The 19,622-nt window shown below is 46.0% G+C and overlaps 1 protein-coding gene across 1 annotated transcript; it reads left to right on the top strand.

The window, feature by feature from the left end:
• Window positions 1–6,432: 6,432 nt before the first annotated feature.
• CKAP4 (cytoskeleton associated protein 4) lies at window positions 6,433–14,483 on the top strand. The gene is made up of 2 exons (XM_027715232.2): window positions 6,433–6,964; window positions 11,460–14,483. Exons 1-2 carry the CDS (start codon window positions 6,620–6,622, stop codon window positions 12,789–12,791), a joined length of 1,677 nt encoding a protein of 558 aa, XP_027571033.1. The 5' UTR covers window positions 6,433–6,619; the 3' UTR covers window positions 12,792–14,483.
• The last annotated feature ends 5,139 nt before the right edge of the window (window positions 14,484–19,622 follow it).

The following is a 19,622-nucleotide window of genomic DNA, read 5'->3' as shown; positions in this document are numbered from 1 at the left end:
CCTTCCCGCGCCAGCCCCGCCCCCCCGCCGCCTCAGGGACGGGGACAGCCGCAGAGTCGGGGGGTGCGGGGCACGGCGCCTGTGCTCGGCGGGTAACGGGGCAGCCTCAGGGCGAGTTTGCCCATCTCTGTTCACTGCACTGCTGAAGAAGCGTTAAGTTTGCTTTCCTGCCCTGGTCTCCGTAGTCTCTCGATGGGGGCGTTGTGAGGTGCCCCCCCCCGCCATCTTGTCCCCCCACTGCCACCCCCGCCCCCTCAGTTTCAGAGGAGCCACTCGGGACGAGTTTACTCACCCGCCTGGCTCATGGCTGCGATGTTGGAGGCCTGCTGAGCGCCCGCTGAGGAACGCAGCATGGGGCAGTACAGCACGGTCATTATAAATACTTTGCTCACTGCTGCACTGACCTCATGCACTGGGCAGCTTCACGTACCCACCGGGCCAGCAGTACCTGTCAGGGTCATCATCTCTTCCTGTCACAGGAGCTACGTGCCACCACTGCCTCACCCACCAGGAAGCACCGAGGGCAAAACACTGGAAGTCATCTCTGAGGCAAGAGCTCACTAACTCGAGCCTCGCTCATCCTGAAGACAGAGCTCCCCTTCCTGCAAATAACCTTTAGCATACGTAGTGGCCTATATGGAATAGGCGTTGTATTCACCCACTGTAGACCAAAGCCCCCTGTAGATCCCATTCGCCTCGGGTATAAAAGCGAGGGCTGAAAGCAGGGAATGGAGTTTGGCTATGCAAGTGCCAAGTGCCCTGCTGGAGTGGGAGCACTTGCTCCCAGCGATGCGGAGCACCTGTCAGCCCTGCCGCTCTAAGCCGGGCCTCCAGAGACGTTAAATGGGATTAACTCGAACAGCCTAATCCGATAGCTTCTGTAAAGAAGACGATGTTTTAAATAACTGTGTTTGCCCCACTTTGCCCCACTTTGTGGATGTCACATGGCAACGACAGTCTGAAAGAAGATCAAAAGGGCTTTGGAGAAGACTGTGATGAAGACTTACTTGTACAAGACTGTTATCACTTCCAAGGATATTATTATTATTTTTTACATCCATTTTTGCTTAAATGCAATTTGAAAGATGGGGAAAACTCAAGTCCTTGCTGTGATGGCTGCTGAAGCAGCTTTATTAATTAACTTAATTTATTTAATTTATAAATTAAAACTTCACAAATAGTACTTGCGGAAACACCACGGCCAGTGACTCAGGGTCCATTTTGTGTGCTGTCTGTGTGCACTGGCAATTGTGGAAACCTCTGATGCTCAGTGGCCTAGCTTGCACAGAAACGAAAGAGGTGCCTCAGCCTCACAAAGTAAACTAGCTTCTTCTATGAAAGAGTAACTTTAAAGAAAAAGTATATCAGGGATACCACCTAAATCATGGAATAAGAGATGGGATTACAGAAAGAGATGGCTTTAAAACAACTTCTTTTTTTCCAGCTGTAGCAGTGTCCTTCTCCCTCAGCATATCAGCTGTTTTGGAGCCCACTCTTAAGTGCATAGCTTGCTCTGTCTATCTCTCTGTCTCTCTATCTCTCTCTATCCATCTAGCTATCAGAGAGGTACATCTGCATGCATAGCAGAGGCACCAAGGACGTGCTTTGAGATTCCAGTCCAAAGGCCAAGAATAAGTTAGACACTGCAGTACTCAGCACTTAACCTCCTTTTTGGTTTCAATTCCTTCTTGATCCAGAGGCACTGAAGCTATAGGCCAGTATATGGATCTTGAAGTAGATTATCTACTGTAGAGATTTTCTCCACCGGGAAATGACACTCATTTCTCATTGTCTGAGTGTCCACAATGTCAGGCAGGAAAATAACTGTACAGCCTTTAAATTTGTTCTGCTCAATTAAGAGGATTAATGTCCTTGTGTCTTCTATAGCACATGCATGTATGTGCTGGATTTGGCTGGGGTAGTTAATTTTCTTCACAGTAGCTGGTATGGAGCTGTGTTTTGGATTTGTGCTGAAAACAGTATTGATAACACAGGTATGTTTTAGTTACTGCTGAGCGGTGCTTCCAGAGTGTCAAGGCCTTTTCTGCCTCTCTCCACACCCCACCAGCGAGGAGGCTGGGGGTGCACAAGAAGTTGAGAGGGGACAAAGCCAGGACAGCTGACCCCAACTGACCCAAGGGATATTCCGTACCATATGGCATCATGGTCAGCGATAAAACCAGGGGGAAGGTTGGCAGAGGGGCACAGCTTGGGGACTGGCTGGCCACTTGTCAGTTGGTGGTGAGAAACTGTTTTTATTTGCATCAATTGCCTTTCTTGGGTTTTATTTCTCTCTCTTTGTTATTTTCCTTTTCATTACAATTTATTATTATTTTGATTTATTTCCATTATTAAACTGCTTCTATCTCAACCCACAAGCTTTCTCACTTTCTGATTCTCTCCCTTATCCCACTGGATGGGGACTGGGGGGTGAGAGTGAGCACCTGTGTGGTGCTTTGTTGCCAGATGGAATTAAACCACAACAAAGGTACAAATTTGGAATTTTGACTAGTGTCTCAAGTTGACTTTAATTCTTGGCCTTTCACTACAGAAGCACTGTTAATTGAAATGAAGGACTAGTTTGTGCTCAGGCTTTGCAGCAGGTTGGTTCATAACCTTTCCTTACTGTCACTACTAAAAGACAGTAAAGCCTACAATTAATGCACCACTTTGTCCAACAAACAGCAACACAGCTACTGAGTGGGTAAGACGTGCAGCTGCATTTGGCCCTGCAGGTCAGAAATGTCCCAGTATGTGGCTAACTGGTGGTTAGAGTGGGAGGAAAGGGCAAGGGCAAGGTATGTTATTGTTTATGCCAGGTCCCATGACAACTAAGTTGAGAACATAACTTGAAGTCACAAGATATTTTGCCCTAATCCTAATAACTGAGCCAGGCAGACTGGCTTTAGTGCTAACAGATGGATGTTAAGACTCTGGGTTGGCTGAGATCATCAGGCCCAGATTTGATAATAGGCTCAAGGACAAGACAAAAAGACTACAAGGCAGGTGTAAGGATGCTTTATCAGCTTGTTCTTCTGTGGAGTTTCCTGTATTCCAAGGAGAAATAACTGTAGGTAAACAGAATTGCTGCTTCTCCCCACTGAAATATTTAGCTTTAAATTCACACAGAGGCAAAACAGAATATTGGCACTTTTGAGAGAAAAAGGTATATCAGTAAATTCCCCAACCACACCAATCTGCAGTGTCTAGCAACTTTACCACCTCAGCAAATTCCTACTGCACACTCCCCTCAGCACTAGTTGTCTGTCTTTCTGTACATAGGAAATAAAGAGTTTTGCCCACTGTGTCAAATACAATGAGAAGCTATTTGTAGAATAGTATTCTTGGTCAGAAATAGTTTGTATTGATTCCATGTTCAGAAAAGCCTTGGGTAGTACATCACTAACATCTTCCTTGTCACTGCCAAGTGGGAGAAGGAGAAATGGTATGAGTTACTTACGCTGCCTTACTACCTGAAAGAGATTTACATCCCTTGATACTTAACATTGGTCATCCTCTTGATTATTGTCTCTGATGCAGTCCATATGGCTCAGTTCTTATAGTAAACTCTGAAATAAACGGCTTCGGAGCTAAAATCCTGGGTCTTAGGGTACTGCTACAAATCCTGGCCTTTCTAGGCCCTTTCTAAATAGAAATCCAATATCCCCCTTCTCATAAAGTGTGAAACAACTAAGGCTGTGGCTAGATCTTTACTGTGGAAACTCTGCTATTGTAGCCCTCCCAGGCTGCTCTGTTTGCTGCTGAAGATTTCTGCTCTCATGCTATTGAGCAAGACGAGTATTCTGAGGGGTCCTCATCTCTTTTAGTGCAAGCCCCTTCTTATCAGCTCCAGCCACCTCTGGGATGTATTTAAGACAACTCCTGACCCCATGCAAGCTCTCTGTTACTTGTAAGGGTCAGGGCAATCAGTTAACCCAGTTCTGTTGTAGTGGCCATAACCTGCAGTCACTCCAACATCCTCTACAGCTACTGACTTTTGGTCTCAGGTCTGTGCATTTGACAGAATTGTGCTGACAAAATACCTGAGACAATTCACTATAAATTCTCATCTTATAACGCATTCTGGTAGTTACTGATTAGAACACCGTGTACAGACCAAACAGTTCAGTTCACCCTAGGCCTTGGCAGAAGTATTGAATGGAACTGTATTTCCATGGCCGGGCTGCCATCAGGGGCTGTCATCCTGCTAGCTTTAAGATTTCCTGTTTCTAAATAATACTCAGCCTAAAGTTTTATATATATATATCTATATGTAATCTCTCTATATAAAGAATGTACTGTAATTAAAGGAAAGACCAAGAAAAGGTCTTCCAAGACAAAACTTGATTTAATTTCTTGCTGTAATCAAATAGAGAAACAAATACATTAGCGCCTCAAGTTTTTAGGCTTTTAGGCTTTAGAATTTTAGGATTCTCCAGTACAAACTCTGTTACATTGGATGCTGTTACAGCACTGTCTTAGGTCCAGAGTCCTGGATTCGTGTGCTTCACGGAAGCTTCCAGCAACATGCAGACTCCACATAATTGCAAGTCATCTTCTATTAACTCTAAAATAGCAACTTCCGATATGCATCTTCCTTTGAATTTTCAGGCACTTTATGAGACAGAGTTTCTGAACAGGAGGATAAATCTGGCTTCCTGTTTCAGAGAGAACAGTGAATGAGACATCAGCACAGGGACTAAAGAACTGAAGAAGGCCAAGCAAATGCAAGTGCAATCTACTCCATCAGCTAGTATATTAAAAAATCTGTATTGCTATTGCCTGCAATTTACCTATTAAGGTTAAAAGAAAATATGTCCCAGTCTTTTCTTGTAAAAATTAAGACTCACTTACAGAATTGTAACCTAGTTACAATAATCAGATGAAGTGATGCACCTTGGCCCTGCACTGTGCATGTGTGGACAACTTTACATAAAAGGTCACAAAAAAATCTTTCCCTGTAAGCCATCAGTGATTAAGGGTCTAGACCCAAAACATCCTAAAACTCATCAGTGATCTGGCAGAGCAGTCAGATGCCTATTACACGATAGTCACTACATTAGCCAGTTTGGGCTAAAGGACAACACTGATGAATTCAAGATGCAATTTTGAAACAGTTAAGTTTTTCTGTGCTAACACCTGTTTTATAGTCTGGTCCAAAGCAGTAGACAGACAGCAGAAGGGGACTTCGGTTGTATTTTTCAAGTTTCCACAATCAAGCAAGTCTATGATAACAGTTTAAGACACAACTACTCAGTTTCTCAAAAGGGTTTAAGCAGCTCTTTGTGATGCTGGAAAATCTGTGGGATTTTCAAAAGACGTTTCAAAGTAATTCCCATATGATATCTCCATTTCACCTGAAGAGAGGTGTAGTGCACGTTCTCCCCTTTTCACCACGCAAAATACCCATACCCATACCTCTGTTACCAGTGCCCTAAAATTGCGGGTTCAAGCCCACCCAGCTCCCTTGCATAAGGATCCTCAGCAACACGATGAGATGCATCCCCCCCGAACTGACTGCTGATTAATATAACGCACAATAAACTGTTTCCTGCACCAACACCTTATCCCTCTGCTCTGCCCCACTCTCTCCTTCCCTACTCTCCTTTTCTTGCCGGCATGTCCAAATCACTCAGCTTTCACCTCCCTCTGCCTCTTTATTCGCAGGAGAAAAACGGAGAGCATGAAGAAGACAAGCGGGGCCCCGTGCTGCGCACACGGGGCGGCTCCAGCTGGAGCCAGCGGCTCAGGGAGAAGGCCTGCTCAGCCTTCCCTATCCTGTCCCGTGCCGGGACTTGCTCCGTCGGGAAGATGAAGGCAGCGGGCTCCTGTAGGCGTGGGGAGGAAAAGGAGCACGCTCGGAGCGGAACGGCTCCGCGGGCACTCGCGGTGCTGAGCCTCTTCTCCCTTTCGGACAAAGCCGTCCGTGAGCGATGGGCGCTGGTGTCGGGCCAGGAGCGGTCCTGCCAGCCAGGGCAGCTGCTGGGAGCCCCAGGGACCAGCCCCATGCCAAGTCTCTGCTCTACAGCCACTAGAAGGGGGATGGGGGATGGAAGGGTTGCGGATGGAGAAAAGAACTTTTTCTCCACGCCTTGCTCTCAAGTCACTCCGGAGTTGCTGCAGTCATTGCAGCCCAAATCATAACCCAGCAGTACACAAGTTGCGTCGGCGGAACGCAACCAACACTACACGCAGGGCTAAAAACTAGCAGCGGGACCAAGCTGGGCTGGGCTGGGGGACACCCGGGGGCCGGAGGCTGCGAGAGTGGAGGCCTTGGCGCACCCCGCTCCCGGAGCACCCCGCTCCCAGAGCCCCGCGCCGGGTGTCGCGGCCGACAGAGGCTCTGTCACTGCGGGGTGGGGCGGGGGCCGCCCCTCTATCCACCCGCCGCTCCCCCGTCCCGCTGCCTCCTCCGGGCCCCGTGTGCGCCACGTCCGCCCCCCGGCCCGGCCCGCAGCCCATCCCCGTGTGCGTGGCGGCTCCCCGGGGCGGGGGCCGGGGCGGGGCGGGGAGTGCGGCGCTGCCCGGGCCGGCGCCCCCGCCTTCCCTCCATCCTCCCTCCCTCCCTCGCCCGCTCCCGCTGCTCCCGCTCTCCGCACGACGGCGGCGGCGTCCCGCCATGTCGGCCGCCAAGCACCGGGGCGCGAAGGGGGGCAGCCCGCCCGCCGCCGCCAACGAGAAGGGCGCGCAGCCCGGCGGCGCCGAGGAGCCGGCGGCGAAGAAGCCGGCGGCGGCGGGGCACGGCCGGGGCGGCAGGGCCGGCGGGGGGGGCCGCTCCGGCGCCGGCCCCCGCCGCGGTTGGGCGCTGCTGCTGGGCGCCGCGGTAGTGCTGGGAGCCGCTCTGCCCGCCGGCTGGTACGTGCAGCAGCTGCGGGAGGAGGTCGGGCGGAGCGCCCGGGAGATGGAGGCCTCGGTCCGGCAGCGGCAGGAGCTGGCCGGCACTCTGGACGCCGTGGTGCAGAAGGTAGCGCGGCGCCGGGCACCGCCGGGGGCGGGCGGGAGGGAGGCCGGGCACCGTCTGGGCGCTCGGTGCTGCTCAGCGGGGCGGGGGGCAGGACGTGGGGTTCGCCCCTTACAAGGAGCTGTGCCTCTGTCGGATGGCTCGGCTTGCGGGAAAGCAAATCTGTCCCGCTTCCCCCCCGCCCCCCCCACCCTCCTCTCGCCTTCTGTGCTCCCTCAAAGATGCTCTCATGGCATCAGAGGGGCAGATGGAGTCAGGGCCGCGGTTTCCCCCGTGCCTGCAAACGTGGCCTCAGTGCAGCGAGGAATCCCTGCCAGGCGGCGGAGCTGGGCGGGACGGGGCGGGACGGGACCCCGCGGCAGTGGCCGCAGCCCCCAGCTCGCTTTTCCAGGGCCTGAAGCCATTTTATGGAATGCAGTCCGCACGCTTACGTGTTGGCAGCGGTGGAGACCTGCCGTTCCGAGAGAGCCTGCGGCCCGTAATTCTGTATCTCCGAGGCCCGAAAGTCATTTAACCCAGCTGCCGCATCGAGCGGCCAGGTGTATGTGCCGATGTGGCAGCGCCGTCAGACGCGGCAGGGTCCTGTCTCGATGTCTCCATACTCTCTAGAAAACAAAACCCATGTCAGCTTCACCGAACAGCAGAGGCTGTGCCAGAAGCGCTGCTTCTGCTGTACCCTGCCTCCCACGTTCCTGCTGCTGTCTCCGACCGAGGGAGTGAGACGCAGTGTCCAAGGCAGTCCAGGACCCTGGAAGAGCTGTGAAGTTGTTGGCACAGGGTGTGGCTCAAGCGAAGTGAAATAAATGCTCATTTCCCTTCTCATTTTTTTCACTCAGGCCCTGACTAGCCTCTCAGCTGGAGTTTCACAAATAGCACTGTCCATCTGAGTACATCTTAGGGTGCCTAAAGCCTTTAAAAATGGCATCTATGAATGCATATCATCAACACGCAACCAAGCTCCTGTCTAGGGAGTAGTTAAATTGGTTGGAAGGCAGTATGTAAAGTTATGACTGAGTCAGATCAAAGAAAAGGAAATTCTTGTCTCAGCTTGACTGCTCTCTTCATGGCAAACCATACAGATTCCCTGTGTTCCCTGCGAGCTTGGGCCTGGGCTGGTGATGGGGGGACAGGGAGAGGGGGCAGGCACTGGCAGAGATCCTCTTCGGTAGTACTTCCACAAGCACAGCAGCCTGCTCACGTGGAGACTGTAGGGTCAGTCTTGGTGTTTCCTCTCCCATACAACAAGAAGGAAAAGGAAAACTTGTGTGAAGGGGGGAAAGGGGTTTTAAAATTCAGGGCTATAGTGCTGTTTCTGAAGCTAATTTTAAATCCTGGGGGTTTTGCTCGCTGTTGACAGGGCCATGATTGGAACTAGCAAAGGTTGCTTTTTACTAGTTTTTAAGGCATTTTTATGGACTGTTAGTAGGAAGGAAGAAATTGCGATTACAAGATGTAAAACTACAATATGTGAATATAGAACCCAGATGTATGTGCAATATATAAGCCCTTCCAAGCAAAGGAATGGGTACAATTTGCTGCCTTCCATCTCCATGTCATTGCAGAAAATCATAGGTACGTGTTACATATTCTAGGAGAGTATATACTATAAATATAGGTACATTTATAAACTTCCTATATTCTAGGAAGTTTATAAATAGTTGGTTTCAAGGAGAACTGAAACTTACTTGCCTGTGTAAAGCAGGTGGCTGATGTTAGACATACAGTAGTGCAAGAATTAAAGGTGGGCGAAAGAGGTCACACAGAGTTTCGATGTGACCTTGAAAGCTTTGCTTGCTGTGGTTTGGTGTTGTCTTTACAGAAGAATGTACTTGAAGGAGAGGAGACCAGGCTGTATTTCATTGCTTTACAAAGGTGTAGAATCCTGTGTTGTACTTGCAGAATGTGGTCAGTGCAGGTTGCTGTGTGGCTTTGCCCTTCAGTCTTTGACTGCAGGGAGCTCCTGTCAGGAGTAAGCATTATGTAAACTCATCTGCTTTACACATCGAGGAGAAAGGAAATGATGTGGAAGTTTAGTCTTTAACATAGCACCATTCTCAGAGAGGCCAAGGTCGTTTTGTGTTTAAACACAAGACAATATGACCAGTTAGAGAAGACACAGTCATTAGCTGTAGGTACATTTTTATGTCCCATTATGTCGATGTTAAATATTTCAAGGGCTATGGCATCAAACCTTACCAGCCAGGTGTGGCAAAAAGGCAAACTCACCTGCGGGTGCACACACAAACCACTGCGTAGTGAATATGAACTCCTGCTTTGGAGTTGTGAGTTTTACCTCTCTTGTGCAAGGGGTTTGCTTTGGGCCCTGGTGGCTCTTGGTTAGGACAGGTCAGATTAGAAGCTGGTTTAATTTGAAAACCAATTTAATTATATCAGAGCTCACTGATCTCCAAGTGGCTGGTCCAGCTGGAAGTGTAGGAGAATAGCTTCAACTTTTACACCATGAGCATTGCCTGAAGGCAGTGGAGGAGCAGGTATAAAGTACTTCCACTGTGGAGCGATGGGATCTGTCTCTGTCAGTCATATAGCAGCAGAGACCTGGCCCTGTGGAGCGTTCTGGCTATTTCTGATGCCTTTTTTTAGACTGATGGTTGAAGATAGTTACTTGCAAATACAAATTTGGTGATTTAGTTGGAGCGCATCAAAGAAAATAAATTCTGTCATACGAGGGGGAGAATTTTCCTGTGCCCTCCTGTAAGATTTCTAAAGTCCATTTATAGTGATACAGAAAAACCTCTTTGTGGAAAGAATCAGAATGACAACTAAGATGTAATGAAAATGATGTTGGTAAATCAGTCTAATGGCTGGTGCCCAGCTGCAATGTGTATAGCAGTACTACCTTCTCCACCCCTCCCCCTTAGCTCATTTCTAGTTTGGTATGGGAGCACTAGAGAATACCAGGGTGGGGAATGTAAAATCGTTAGAAACCTTTTTACAGAAGAGTGTGGAAAAAAGAAGTCACCTTTATGGGCATTCCTCAAACTGGAGTGATCTGTTGAAGCAAGGGCAAATCTCATGGCAAACTCTACAATCCTTACACAGTGTAGACTTCCATGAAAACTAAAGAGGATTTGGCCAGGGCTTTGCAAAAATACATAAAAATAACTTAATTTCTAGTTAGGAAGTCTGTTAGGTCTTTTGAAAATAATTTCTAGGTTCAGAGTCAGACTGGGAACTGCTGGAGCTTCCTTCAGTTGCAAAGAAAAAAAAGACAGCTCTGTATATTTCTTTCTATGACCATATAAAATATACTTCTATTTATAAAATAAAACCACCCCTCCAGCTGTGTATCTAATCAGTAAACATGGCAGTGCATGTGGCACGACTGATTAATATACCCCTTAGACACAGGGAGTAGCGTGAGGCAAGGCAACATGCATTACTCAGCACTTGCCATCCTGCCAAAGCCTCGAGGTATCTTCTGTGTGATGGATTCCTGTTGCAGCCAGTGGGAGTTTTTATGTTGCTTTACAAAGTTGAAAAAGGTACAACCCACACACCCATCAGTCTTAAGACTGATACTCTGCTTGGCCTCAAAATGAAGTAATGTGTCCTCTGGCCTGGATCTTACCTTTAAATGCGAAAGGAAATGAATGTGGTGGCCACTCACCCCTTGACGTTCTCCCTCTTCCTGCTACTAAAACCACTTGTAAAGGTAGTTTTTGTAATTGGGAAGTTTAATAGCCTACCTGATCCGGTGGTAGCAACTTTCTGTTAACCTGAGCTAGATGCAAGGCAGGCCCCTTGGCAGCTGCTATGCCTTTGTTCTCTGCCTGTGTACATGCATGAGCCCTGTTCACTGAGAGCATGTGGGTGTATGCAGGAGTGAGAATAATGAAGTACTAAGTATTTAGAACATTAAAGCCTTTCTAATTTTTTTATCTTAAAAAATACTTAACAAGAAAGATCTATTGTGTCGCCATTGGTGTCTAGGAGCGGTAAAATGTCATGATTACTGCTCCCATTCCTCAGTCCATCCCAGCTCCCTTTTCCCCCTAATTTTTCCTGTCTCTCTTTCTTGTCTACTGTGAAACTCCTTTTTCGTGGTCAGGAATTGGACTTTGCTATTATTGCCTGATAAAGTGTAATCCCAGCTTTTCTATATTCAGAAGCTGATGCCAGATGTTCTTTTGGCTTTTTTTTCCCCCCTCCCTTTCCTCCCTTATGGACTTGTGGTCTTTATGCAAAGTCTGGAGACTTGAATTCCTTTTTCACTGACATGGATTTGCTGGATCATCTGTGACAGGTCAGTGAGGCCAGGGATCCTCAAAAGAAGACATGTATCTATGATAGAGCTGTAAGGCTCTAGAAGCCGGACTTGTTATGCCTCCCATACCTGTATGCCATAGGGTCACTTCAGGTAGGGAGCGTGAAGGATTGCAAGTTGATCATTTCATTTGGTAACAAGGGCTATAAGGATCTTGGACAAAAAGGGAAAGGATGAAATTACAGGTATTAACTGGGTGTATTTGTGTTTTAGGTACATTCTCTTCAAACCACATTTGGAGAATTTGAATCCATGATGAAAATTGTGCAGCAGAAGCAGGAGGTTACCGAGAAGGCTGTTAAACAAGGGGAGAGTGAAATAAACCGGATCAGTGAAGTGCTTCAGAAGCTGCAAAATGAAATTTTGAAAGACTTGTCTGATGGCATCCACATGGTGAAGGATGCAAGGGAACGAGACTTCACATCTCTGGAAAACACAGTGGAAGAGAGACTAACAGAGCTAACAAAGTCTATAAATGATAACATTGCTGTATTCACTGAAGTCCAGCAAAGGAGCCAAGATGAAATCAACAATATGAAAACAAAGGTTGGTTCACTAGAACAGGCAGATGTGTATAAACATGAAATTAAGGTGCTAAAAGATGCTTTTGATGAGATGCAAGCATCCATGAAAATCAAAGAAAAGGACATAGAGACCTTGAAGAGTACAATAGACTCCATGGAGTCTGATGTGTATACTGAAGTGAAAGAGCTAGTCAACCTCAAACAAGAACATGAGAAGTTCAAAGAGGCTGCGGACACTGAGCACCTTTCATTAAAAGCTTTACAAGAGAAAGTTCTGAGAGCTGAGGATTCAATTATGCAGCTCCCTAGTGACATTAAAAGACTTGATGAAGATTTACTGCAAGTTAAAGCTGACCTCAACAAATGGGAAGATAATGAACTCTTCAGGAGAGCATTAGAAACTTTTGGGAAGAACAGTGAAGGACTGGAGTCTCGCTTGAGGCATATAGAAGACAGCCTGGAGTCTCTAACTTCTGTTGTTGCTCAAAGCAGTGAAAAGTTGCAATCTTTCTTTTCTAAGGAGGCAGAATATGAGAATAAACTCAGTACCCTACAACAAAGCATTAGTACCCTTCAGGGTCTCTCAAATACGGATGTAACTTCAGTCACAGATGTTCTGAAAAGTCTCGGTGAAGCACAGACCTCGCTGTACAATGACGTGGAAAACTTAAGGAAAAGTATCAGTGACCTGCCATCCTCCGGTGCTCTCCAGGATGTCCAGAAGCAAATTAGTACTTTGCTGGATCAAGGAAATCTTCAGGCAGGTCAAGCACATTCTCAAGGCTACCTTGAAAAGTTTTCTTCTGTGGAAGGCTCTGTAGATGAACTGAGATCTTCTGTTAGCCAGGTTGATTCTGATTTGAAAATGATAAGAACTGCAGTGGATAGTTTAGTCGCCTACTCAGTGAAAATAGAAAGTAATGAGAACAACTTAGAGTCTGTGAAAAGCTCAATAGATGACCTGAGGAATGATCTGGAAAGGTTGTTTGTGAAAGTAGAAAAAATACATGAAAAAGTTTAGGCAGCAGTGCTTCTCGGGCACATAATGGATTAAGGAAAATAGCTTTTGTATGCCCCATTTTTTACTCTTTTTAAAAGCAATTTGATACCTCCAAAGAGAATGAGAATAATAATAGAGACAGTTCTGCTTATTTCCTTTATATCTCTTCTGTGTAGTGTTTTGGGGGTTTTTGTTGTTTGTTTGTTTGTTTGCTCCTTAAATTCTGTTTTAAGAAAACATGGGTTAGTTGGGGGTTGAGTTTCTAAGGGCTCGTCTTCTCTATAAAGTTGTACCGCTGTAACTGTAATGGTGTAACTAAGGCTTTACAGCCTCGTTAGCATGGGCACATATCTAATGGCATGAAGGTGTTTCACGCTATGACACCAGATATCCCACACAGAAGGGCTACAGCTGCTCTGTACACACTGCTGTACACACTGAGGATTTTACTGGTATGTTTTGGCTTCAGAAACAAATGAGCAAAACTACACCCTGTCTTTAACTGTTTACTGTGGTAAACTTAAGTGGGGAGCACGTTTGAAGCACCTCATCTGTTTCTGGAGCTGGGGACTCAGCCATGTGTCCAGTTTACCAGGTGTCAGCTGAGCTGTACTAGATTTCTGTGAATCCTTAATCTGTACCAAGGAGCTAACACAAGTCTGAGGTAAGTGGCATTGCCTGGGGCTAAGGCCTAAGAGATGGGTTCCACCACATGACTGGAGAGGTTGATTCTTTGTGATAACAGGCTTCTTTGCCAGCATCTTCAGCTGCTGGTGCAGAAGACCGGTGCTTGGAAGGGACATCTGAAGGATGGGATTAATTTCAAGAGGGTACAGTGTCTTTCCTGGGAAGGCCTAATTTGGTCTTTGATACAGGATTTCTCTGTAAAAATGATCACAAATTTGAATGAGGAGAGAGAAGGACCAAAATTCCACCCGTTGTGTTCCATATATAACAAGCATGTAACAACAAAAATAATACACTCCAAAACACGCGAGAAGGAAAATCACCATGAAATCAGCAGAATTGCTTCTATGGCATATACGTTTCCAAGTTTTCACACAGCTGACAGTGACCTGAACTCTTGTTACGTATTCAGGACTTGGTGCCTGATTCTTGTCACCATTTTTGTCATCAGGCTGGGGCATTGGTAGCAAAGGATCCTTCTAGGAGATGGCCAAGAGTGAGGAGAAAGTGTCATAACTCTCTAGATGCTCTTTTAAAAACCCCTTTGTCATGGAGGTTTTTTGGGTTTCTGTCTTTTTGGAGAGGATTTCTAATATTTCAAGTTTACTTTTGAACTTTTCCAAAGAATTGGTAAAGGAGTGTGCACATGGATACCTTGGAAATAGGTCATGGGCATTGTGCCCACCTCACCCTGCACTAGATAGATCCTTGACTGTGTTAGATGAAGAATTCCTAGAAATGGCACCTCCCAGAAGTAATGTGCTTGTGGGAACAGCACCAGTAAAAAGGAGTTCTCCTAGGTAAATGAGATACTTTAACCATATCTAGTGTTGTTCCCACTGCGAACAGAAAAGGAAGAGGGACCCATGGCATTAAGGTAACCATTGTTGTCACTGTTGGAACTGCACTGTTCTTTGTTGACTTCTCGAGTTCTTGAACAATGTTGTTTAGGTTACTGTGAAATGAACTGTATGGCTTATTTGCAGTATTTTTAATACATAATAAACATTTGGAATATTCTTTGCACCTTTTTTTGATCGCTGCTTACTTACTGTTGTGTTTCCCAGGATGCTTCCAGTGGGGTACAGGAAAGGGCTTGGGGAAGCAGCAGATGTGCTGCAGCCCTATATTTGGTCTCAGCTGCCATGGGGGAATGTGGAGGTGCTCTTACCTCTTATGGTTACAAGCCTAGGCTTGAAAACGGGGCTTGAGTCAGATCAACGTGGCAATGTTGACTACTGGGCTTGGAAGCCCAAGATGGTGGTTGTGAGGTGTGAAATACATGATCTAGGCAATGAATGAGTGCCATGTCAGACACCACCAGCAAGGCCTTGGTAAGACTTTCTCCATGCCCAAAGCGTGTAGAACAGAAACAATGTACAGCAAGAACCTGTGCAATCTTTCCAAAGCTGCTCCTTTTGCTTAGCTTTGAATGCTGGATTGTAAGGCCCATAAACTGATACCAGGTTCATGATGGATGTCTGCCTTTCAAAAGTTTTCAGGAGTATGGGCATCCTCATATCCTGGCAATTCCTTAGGCTGAAGTCACAGAAATAGCTAATTGTTATTAAAATACATATGCTCAACAAGGCAGGTGAGCACCCATGCCCTTGCATCTAAAGGTGTTTGATACAATATGTTGACAACAAGCTGGCGAAGGGCACAAAGTGACTTTAAAGGGTAGTAGCTGCATGACAATGGAACTTAGGCTGTAAAGCCAGCAGTGCAGCTGGGCTGTATTTGATCTCAAAGATTAAAAAATTAATATTTACACTTCCAGTAACTTAATTTTTCTGGCAAGCTATTGAAATTACTTAATAATAATTCTCCATAAATAATGACATGTCTGGAGGCAGGCACAGAGACAAGGATCCCTTGGCAGGCTGGAAGTTCAGCTTTTTTATCTGGCTTGACATTTTAATCCAATACAAACATTTTCTAATTCCCTCCTAAATGCTCACAGAGCACATGCAGTCCTAGTGCTGCTCTTTCCTGTTGTTCTTACACTTTGTAATAAAGCAGTAGAGAAGGTCTCAAGCAAGACAATGCATTGCTAATGTTCCTTTATATTATTAGTTCATCAGTAATGTGCTGTTTCAGTAACAAATTTCAACTGAAACTGTCCACCTGATTGATGAGGTATTGATCGAGCCGGTTCATTAACGTCTGCCTTCATTTTCATCTCTCCTGAAGGGAGGAACCATTACACTGAGGCACTGTGGACTTGATCACTCTTGAAAGGGCTTGCCCAAATAGCTATGTTTGCAAATGTGGTGGAGATAAATCTTGTGCTGCTGCCTGGACTTCTCCCAGCGGGGTTTCAACCACTGCCTCAAGTGAAATAACCAAGAAGGGTGGTCTGGTGGCCTAAATGTGTGTGTTAGAGGTTTCATTAAAACATGGATTAGTGATTTAGTCTTTTTACCATCTTATTTGACATAGCTGGTACTGTAAACAAAGCTGCCGAGAAGTTTAATGACCATGGGAAAAAAGTCTGTCTGAGATGTACAAGCACCACCGCAGCCCAAAAACATCTGCCCGGCTTGGCACCGCCAAGGGCAATCTCTGTCCAGTTTGAAGTGCTGCAGGAAAGGAGTGGTTGGGCTGGAGAGACCCTCCAAGAGAAAAATGGAGATGATCGAAGGTAAGATGTTCCAAGAGAAGAGACTGAACAACCGGGCCTATTTAGACCTTGGAAAAGTGGAGGGAGGATTGAAGGGAAAGGGGGGATGAAGTGAAGGGCGAACCACCTCCGGCCCCGCACAGGGCGGCGGGCGCCCCCCGGTGGCGGCGGGCGGGCTCTGCTCCCGCCCGTCCGAGCCTCTGGAATTCCTCCTCTGGGCAGGGGCCGGGAAGATGCCCGGCCTGGCGCCTTCGGCTGGCAAAGGACAGGCGCCAGGTGCCCCTCCACTTCCCTCCCCAGGTCCCTCCGCGGCACCCGCCCGTGTGCCGTGTTTAATGCTCTCCTGCTTTATTACCCTATTGTGTCATCGCCTGCTTGGTTTATAAATGTTTAGGTAAGGGGAAGCTGGAGCTGTTTGGGGTTTAATATCAGCTGTATGTGATACTTAGCACTGTGAGATAATAATAATCCCTGTTGGTCCTCTGAGTGCTTGCACATTGCTGCTGCCCTGGCCTTTCTGTGTGCATTTCAATCATTGTCACCATCTGCCAGCCATAAGCAGAAATGCACCAATGCCAGAGATCAGAGTTAGAATATTTACTCTCAGGACTTTGTGCACAATTATTTGTAAATCCAGGCATGAGATGGTCAAACAGCAAACAAAGCGATTCCTTTGCCCAAGAACCCACTTGGTCTAACACTGACTGGGGATGCTCAAAGGGCAATTCTGTCTTGGACACCAAAGCAAGAAGTGTATTTTCTGCTTGCTCACATATCAAAACCTCTCCAGAGTGTCTAGTATACAATTTATTGCAATATAATGTAACTTCTCTGGAGTCAGTGCTTGCTCATGCACTCAGAAAGTGAAAGAACTTGCAAATCTCTTTATGTGAGCAGAGCTCGATAATTCCTGCATTTATAATGCAAATACTAAAGCCCAGAGCTATTCAGAGTTAATACAGCATCACAGTTGTAGCTTGCTAGACCTCAGACAAAGAGACCCCTGAACTCTGCTTTTTTTTTTATATTGGAGCTTATGGAGCAGGTGTTCCCTTGGCTGCCACGGATATGCAAATAATACATCTCAAAATATTTTCTTGATGCTGTGCTTAGCATCTTGGTGCTGTGCTTAGCATCAAGGGGACAAATCTTTTCTCAAGTGATTCCAGTTTCACTGTGAGAGGAATAAAAGCCAAAGAAGCAATTTCTCATTTTACTGCGTATACTATTTAGAAAAAAATAGTTTTGAGAAAATACTTATCACACAATTAACTCCTGGGCCTCACCCTGATGTCCGTCTACAATTCTAGAGGAAGAAGCTAGTTCAAATAAGAACGGCTTTGTTCCACTCAGAAAGACTTTCCTTTGGCACTCTCTAGATATAAATATGTCAAATTCCAGCGGATAATCCCTTCCTGTCAATATTGCTTAGGTTGGGGTTGGGAAGGAATCCTAGAGTTATGAGTAAGGATGGAAAACATAACAAGTGGAGAAAGAATCAGGGTTACCTTGAAACTTTCAGGGTTTTTTTTATTGCTCTGACTTTCAAACAAAGTTTTGATAATGTTTTCTTTTCCCCTCTTTTCTCTCTTGTCACTAAACTTCACATCAGGATATACATAGCGTGGAGATGCAGAATATTATGCTTACATTATAACTGATTTGCAGTAATAATTTGAAGTCACAAGCAAAACCAGATGAGATGAGAGCCACTGCAGAGCCACTTGTTTAGAGAGAGCACTGCAAGAAACGTGATCTAAACATAGATAACGGACATCCTTGTTAGTGGCATAAAACCAAAATATTGCAGTTCTCAGAGTGTGTTTGCATAGTTCACACTTTGGTGTCAGTTAGGCCAAAAAACCTTACTGATGAGTACTTCCCTGCCCTGGAAACTCAAAATGCTCTTGCAAGGGAGTGAGATCAAACCTGCAAGATGGTGTGCTTGTGAGCCAGAGACCTGGGAAGGGCAGCAGGATACTTCCAATCTGTGCAGCCTGGGAAGCTTCCCTTAGACAACCTCTGTGGAGTGCTCAAAGTCTGTAAATTGAAACAGTGAGGTTTTAAAAGAAAATTTTCACACAGATGGGAAACTTAAAAATTACAGAGCGACAAGGGTCCTGATCCACATCCCACTGAAGTCAGTAGCTACACTCCTCTTTTCTTTCCTGGTACAAAATTAAGGCCAAAGCAATTCACCCAAAGGCACAGAGAAAAATGTGTAACATACCCAGCAACGATTTCCAGTACCTCAAGCTCAAAAAATCATCTCCTTTCCTATGAGTGCATCAGAATTGCTTACCAGAATACCTACTAGCTAACAGATCTTCCCATACTGAGCAAGTCTTTCATTTTTCAAGTTCCCTTCTCAGGGTCTGGACACAGCAGCATAAGAACATTATCAGAGACAATAGTACTGGCTTATATGGTTTATGGTTTAAACAAATGTGGTTTATGGTGTCGGGGAAGCAGGCTGGGCCTCAGGGCACGTTTACTGGCTATTTCTGTTCAAAAGACTAACAACTGAGACAGTCCAATGCTCATCATTAAGCTCCAGAGTAAACACCTCACTGAGGGACAGCCTCCTCGATAATGTTGTTTCCAGCCCCCTGGAGTTTCAGGCAGAGTAGCTATGCTGGTACATGTTCAGCTGATGCCTTGAGAGATCCCATCACAACCCTCAGAGCTAGAAACAAAAGGGACGATGAACGTAGTGCTCTGAATGAATGAAGCTGTTGTTATTCCTACATCAAGCATATAATGCCATTGCCCAGAGGTTCAAACCCTATCCTAACAGGAGCTGGATGAGAAGACTTATTTAGGCACCTGTCCACTGGAATGCTCTGGGCACCAAACCACTCTCCCAGTCACATATTTTGTAGGATTAAATGTGGACTTCAAGCACCCCATTCTGATAATTTTTGCCTCGTCCCCATACCAGATTTCTAACATCATACATTCAGGTCTGAAGATGGTATTGTTTTTAGCACATCCATTAAGGATTACACATTCTTAGGATGGTTTCTAAGAGAGGAAAAAAAACCTCTTGGTTCTGTCTAATGTGTTTAACATTTAAAAATAAGATATGCAAGTAAAAGAGCAGCTTTTCCATTCAGGAAGGAGATATTTTTACTGCTAAAAATAGCCCTACTAAGCTTTTGTGAGCATGAGATTGATGGAAGGATAATTAAGGTTTGCCAGAGTCTGAATCCTTACAGATAATTAACTGAGGTGATAATAACCTCTTAGAGCCATGAAAAGTACCTCTGTAGTTGAATGTGTTCGGTGATCAAACTGCATTACAGCATTCCAGAAGAATGTCACAGCCTCCCAGTGACTAAAGGTTGGGGACACTACTGGAAACAGCCCTGTACCTCCTCCCTAAGTCATTGGGGTTTTAAAGCTGCAGCAGCTGTAGAAACAGTGGGATGACTCCTCATGGCTTCCTTTGGGTTCAGAGGAACCTCTTTTGATTAAGTCAGGCCATGAGACATTGTACACCATTCAGAGTGTATTATCACACATGCACATTTGAGTTATCC

Source organism: Pipra filicauda, unplaced genomic scaffold, assembly GCF_003945595.2.
Source record: "Pipra filicauda isolate LSUMZ 115617 unplaced genomic scaffold, ASM394559v2 scaffold313_size859762_pilon, whole genome shotgun sequence".
In the NCBI taxonomy this organism is placed as follows: domain Eukaryota; kingdom Metazoa; phylum Chordata; class Aves; order Passeriformes; family Pipridae; genus Pipra; species Pipra filicauda.
The sequence above is the reverse complement of the archived record's forward strand: the minus strand, read 5'-3'. Positions and strand labels throughout refer to the sequence as shown.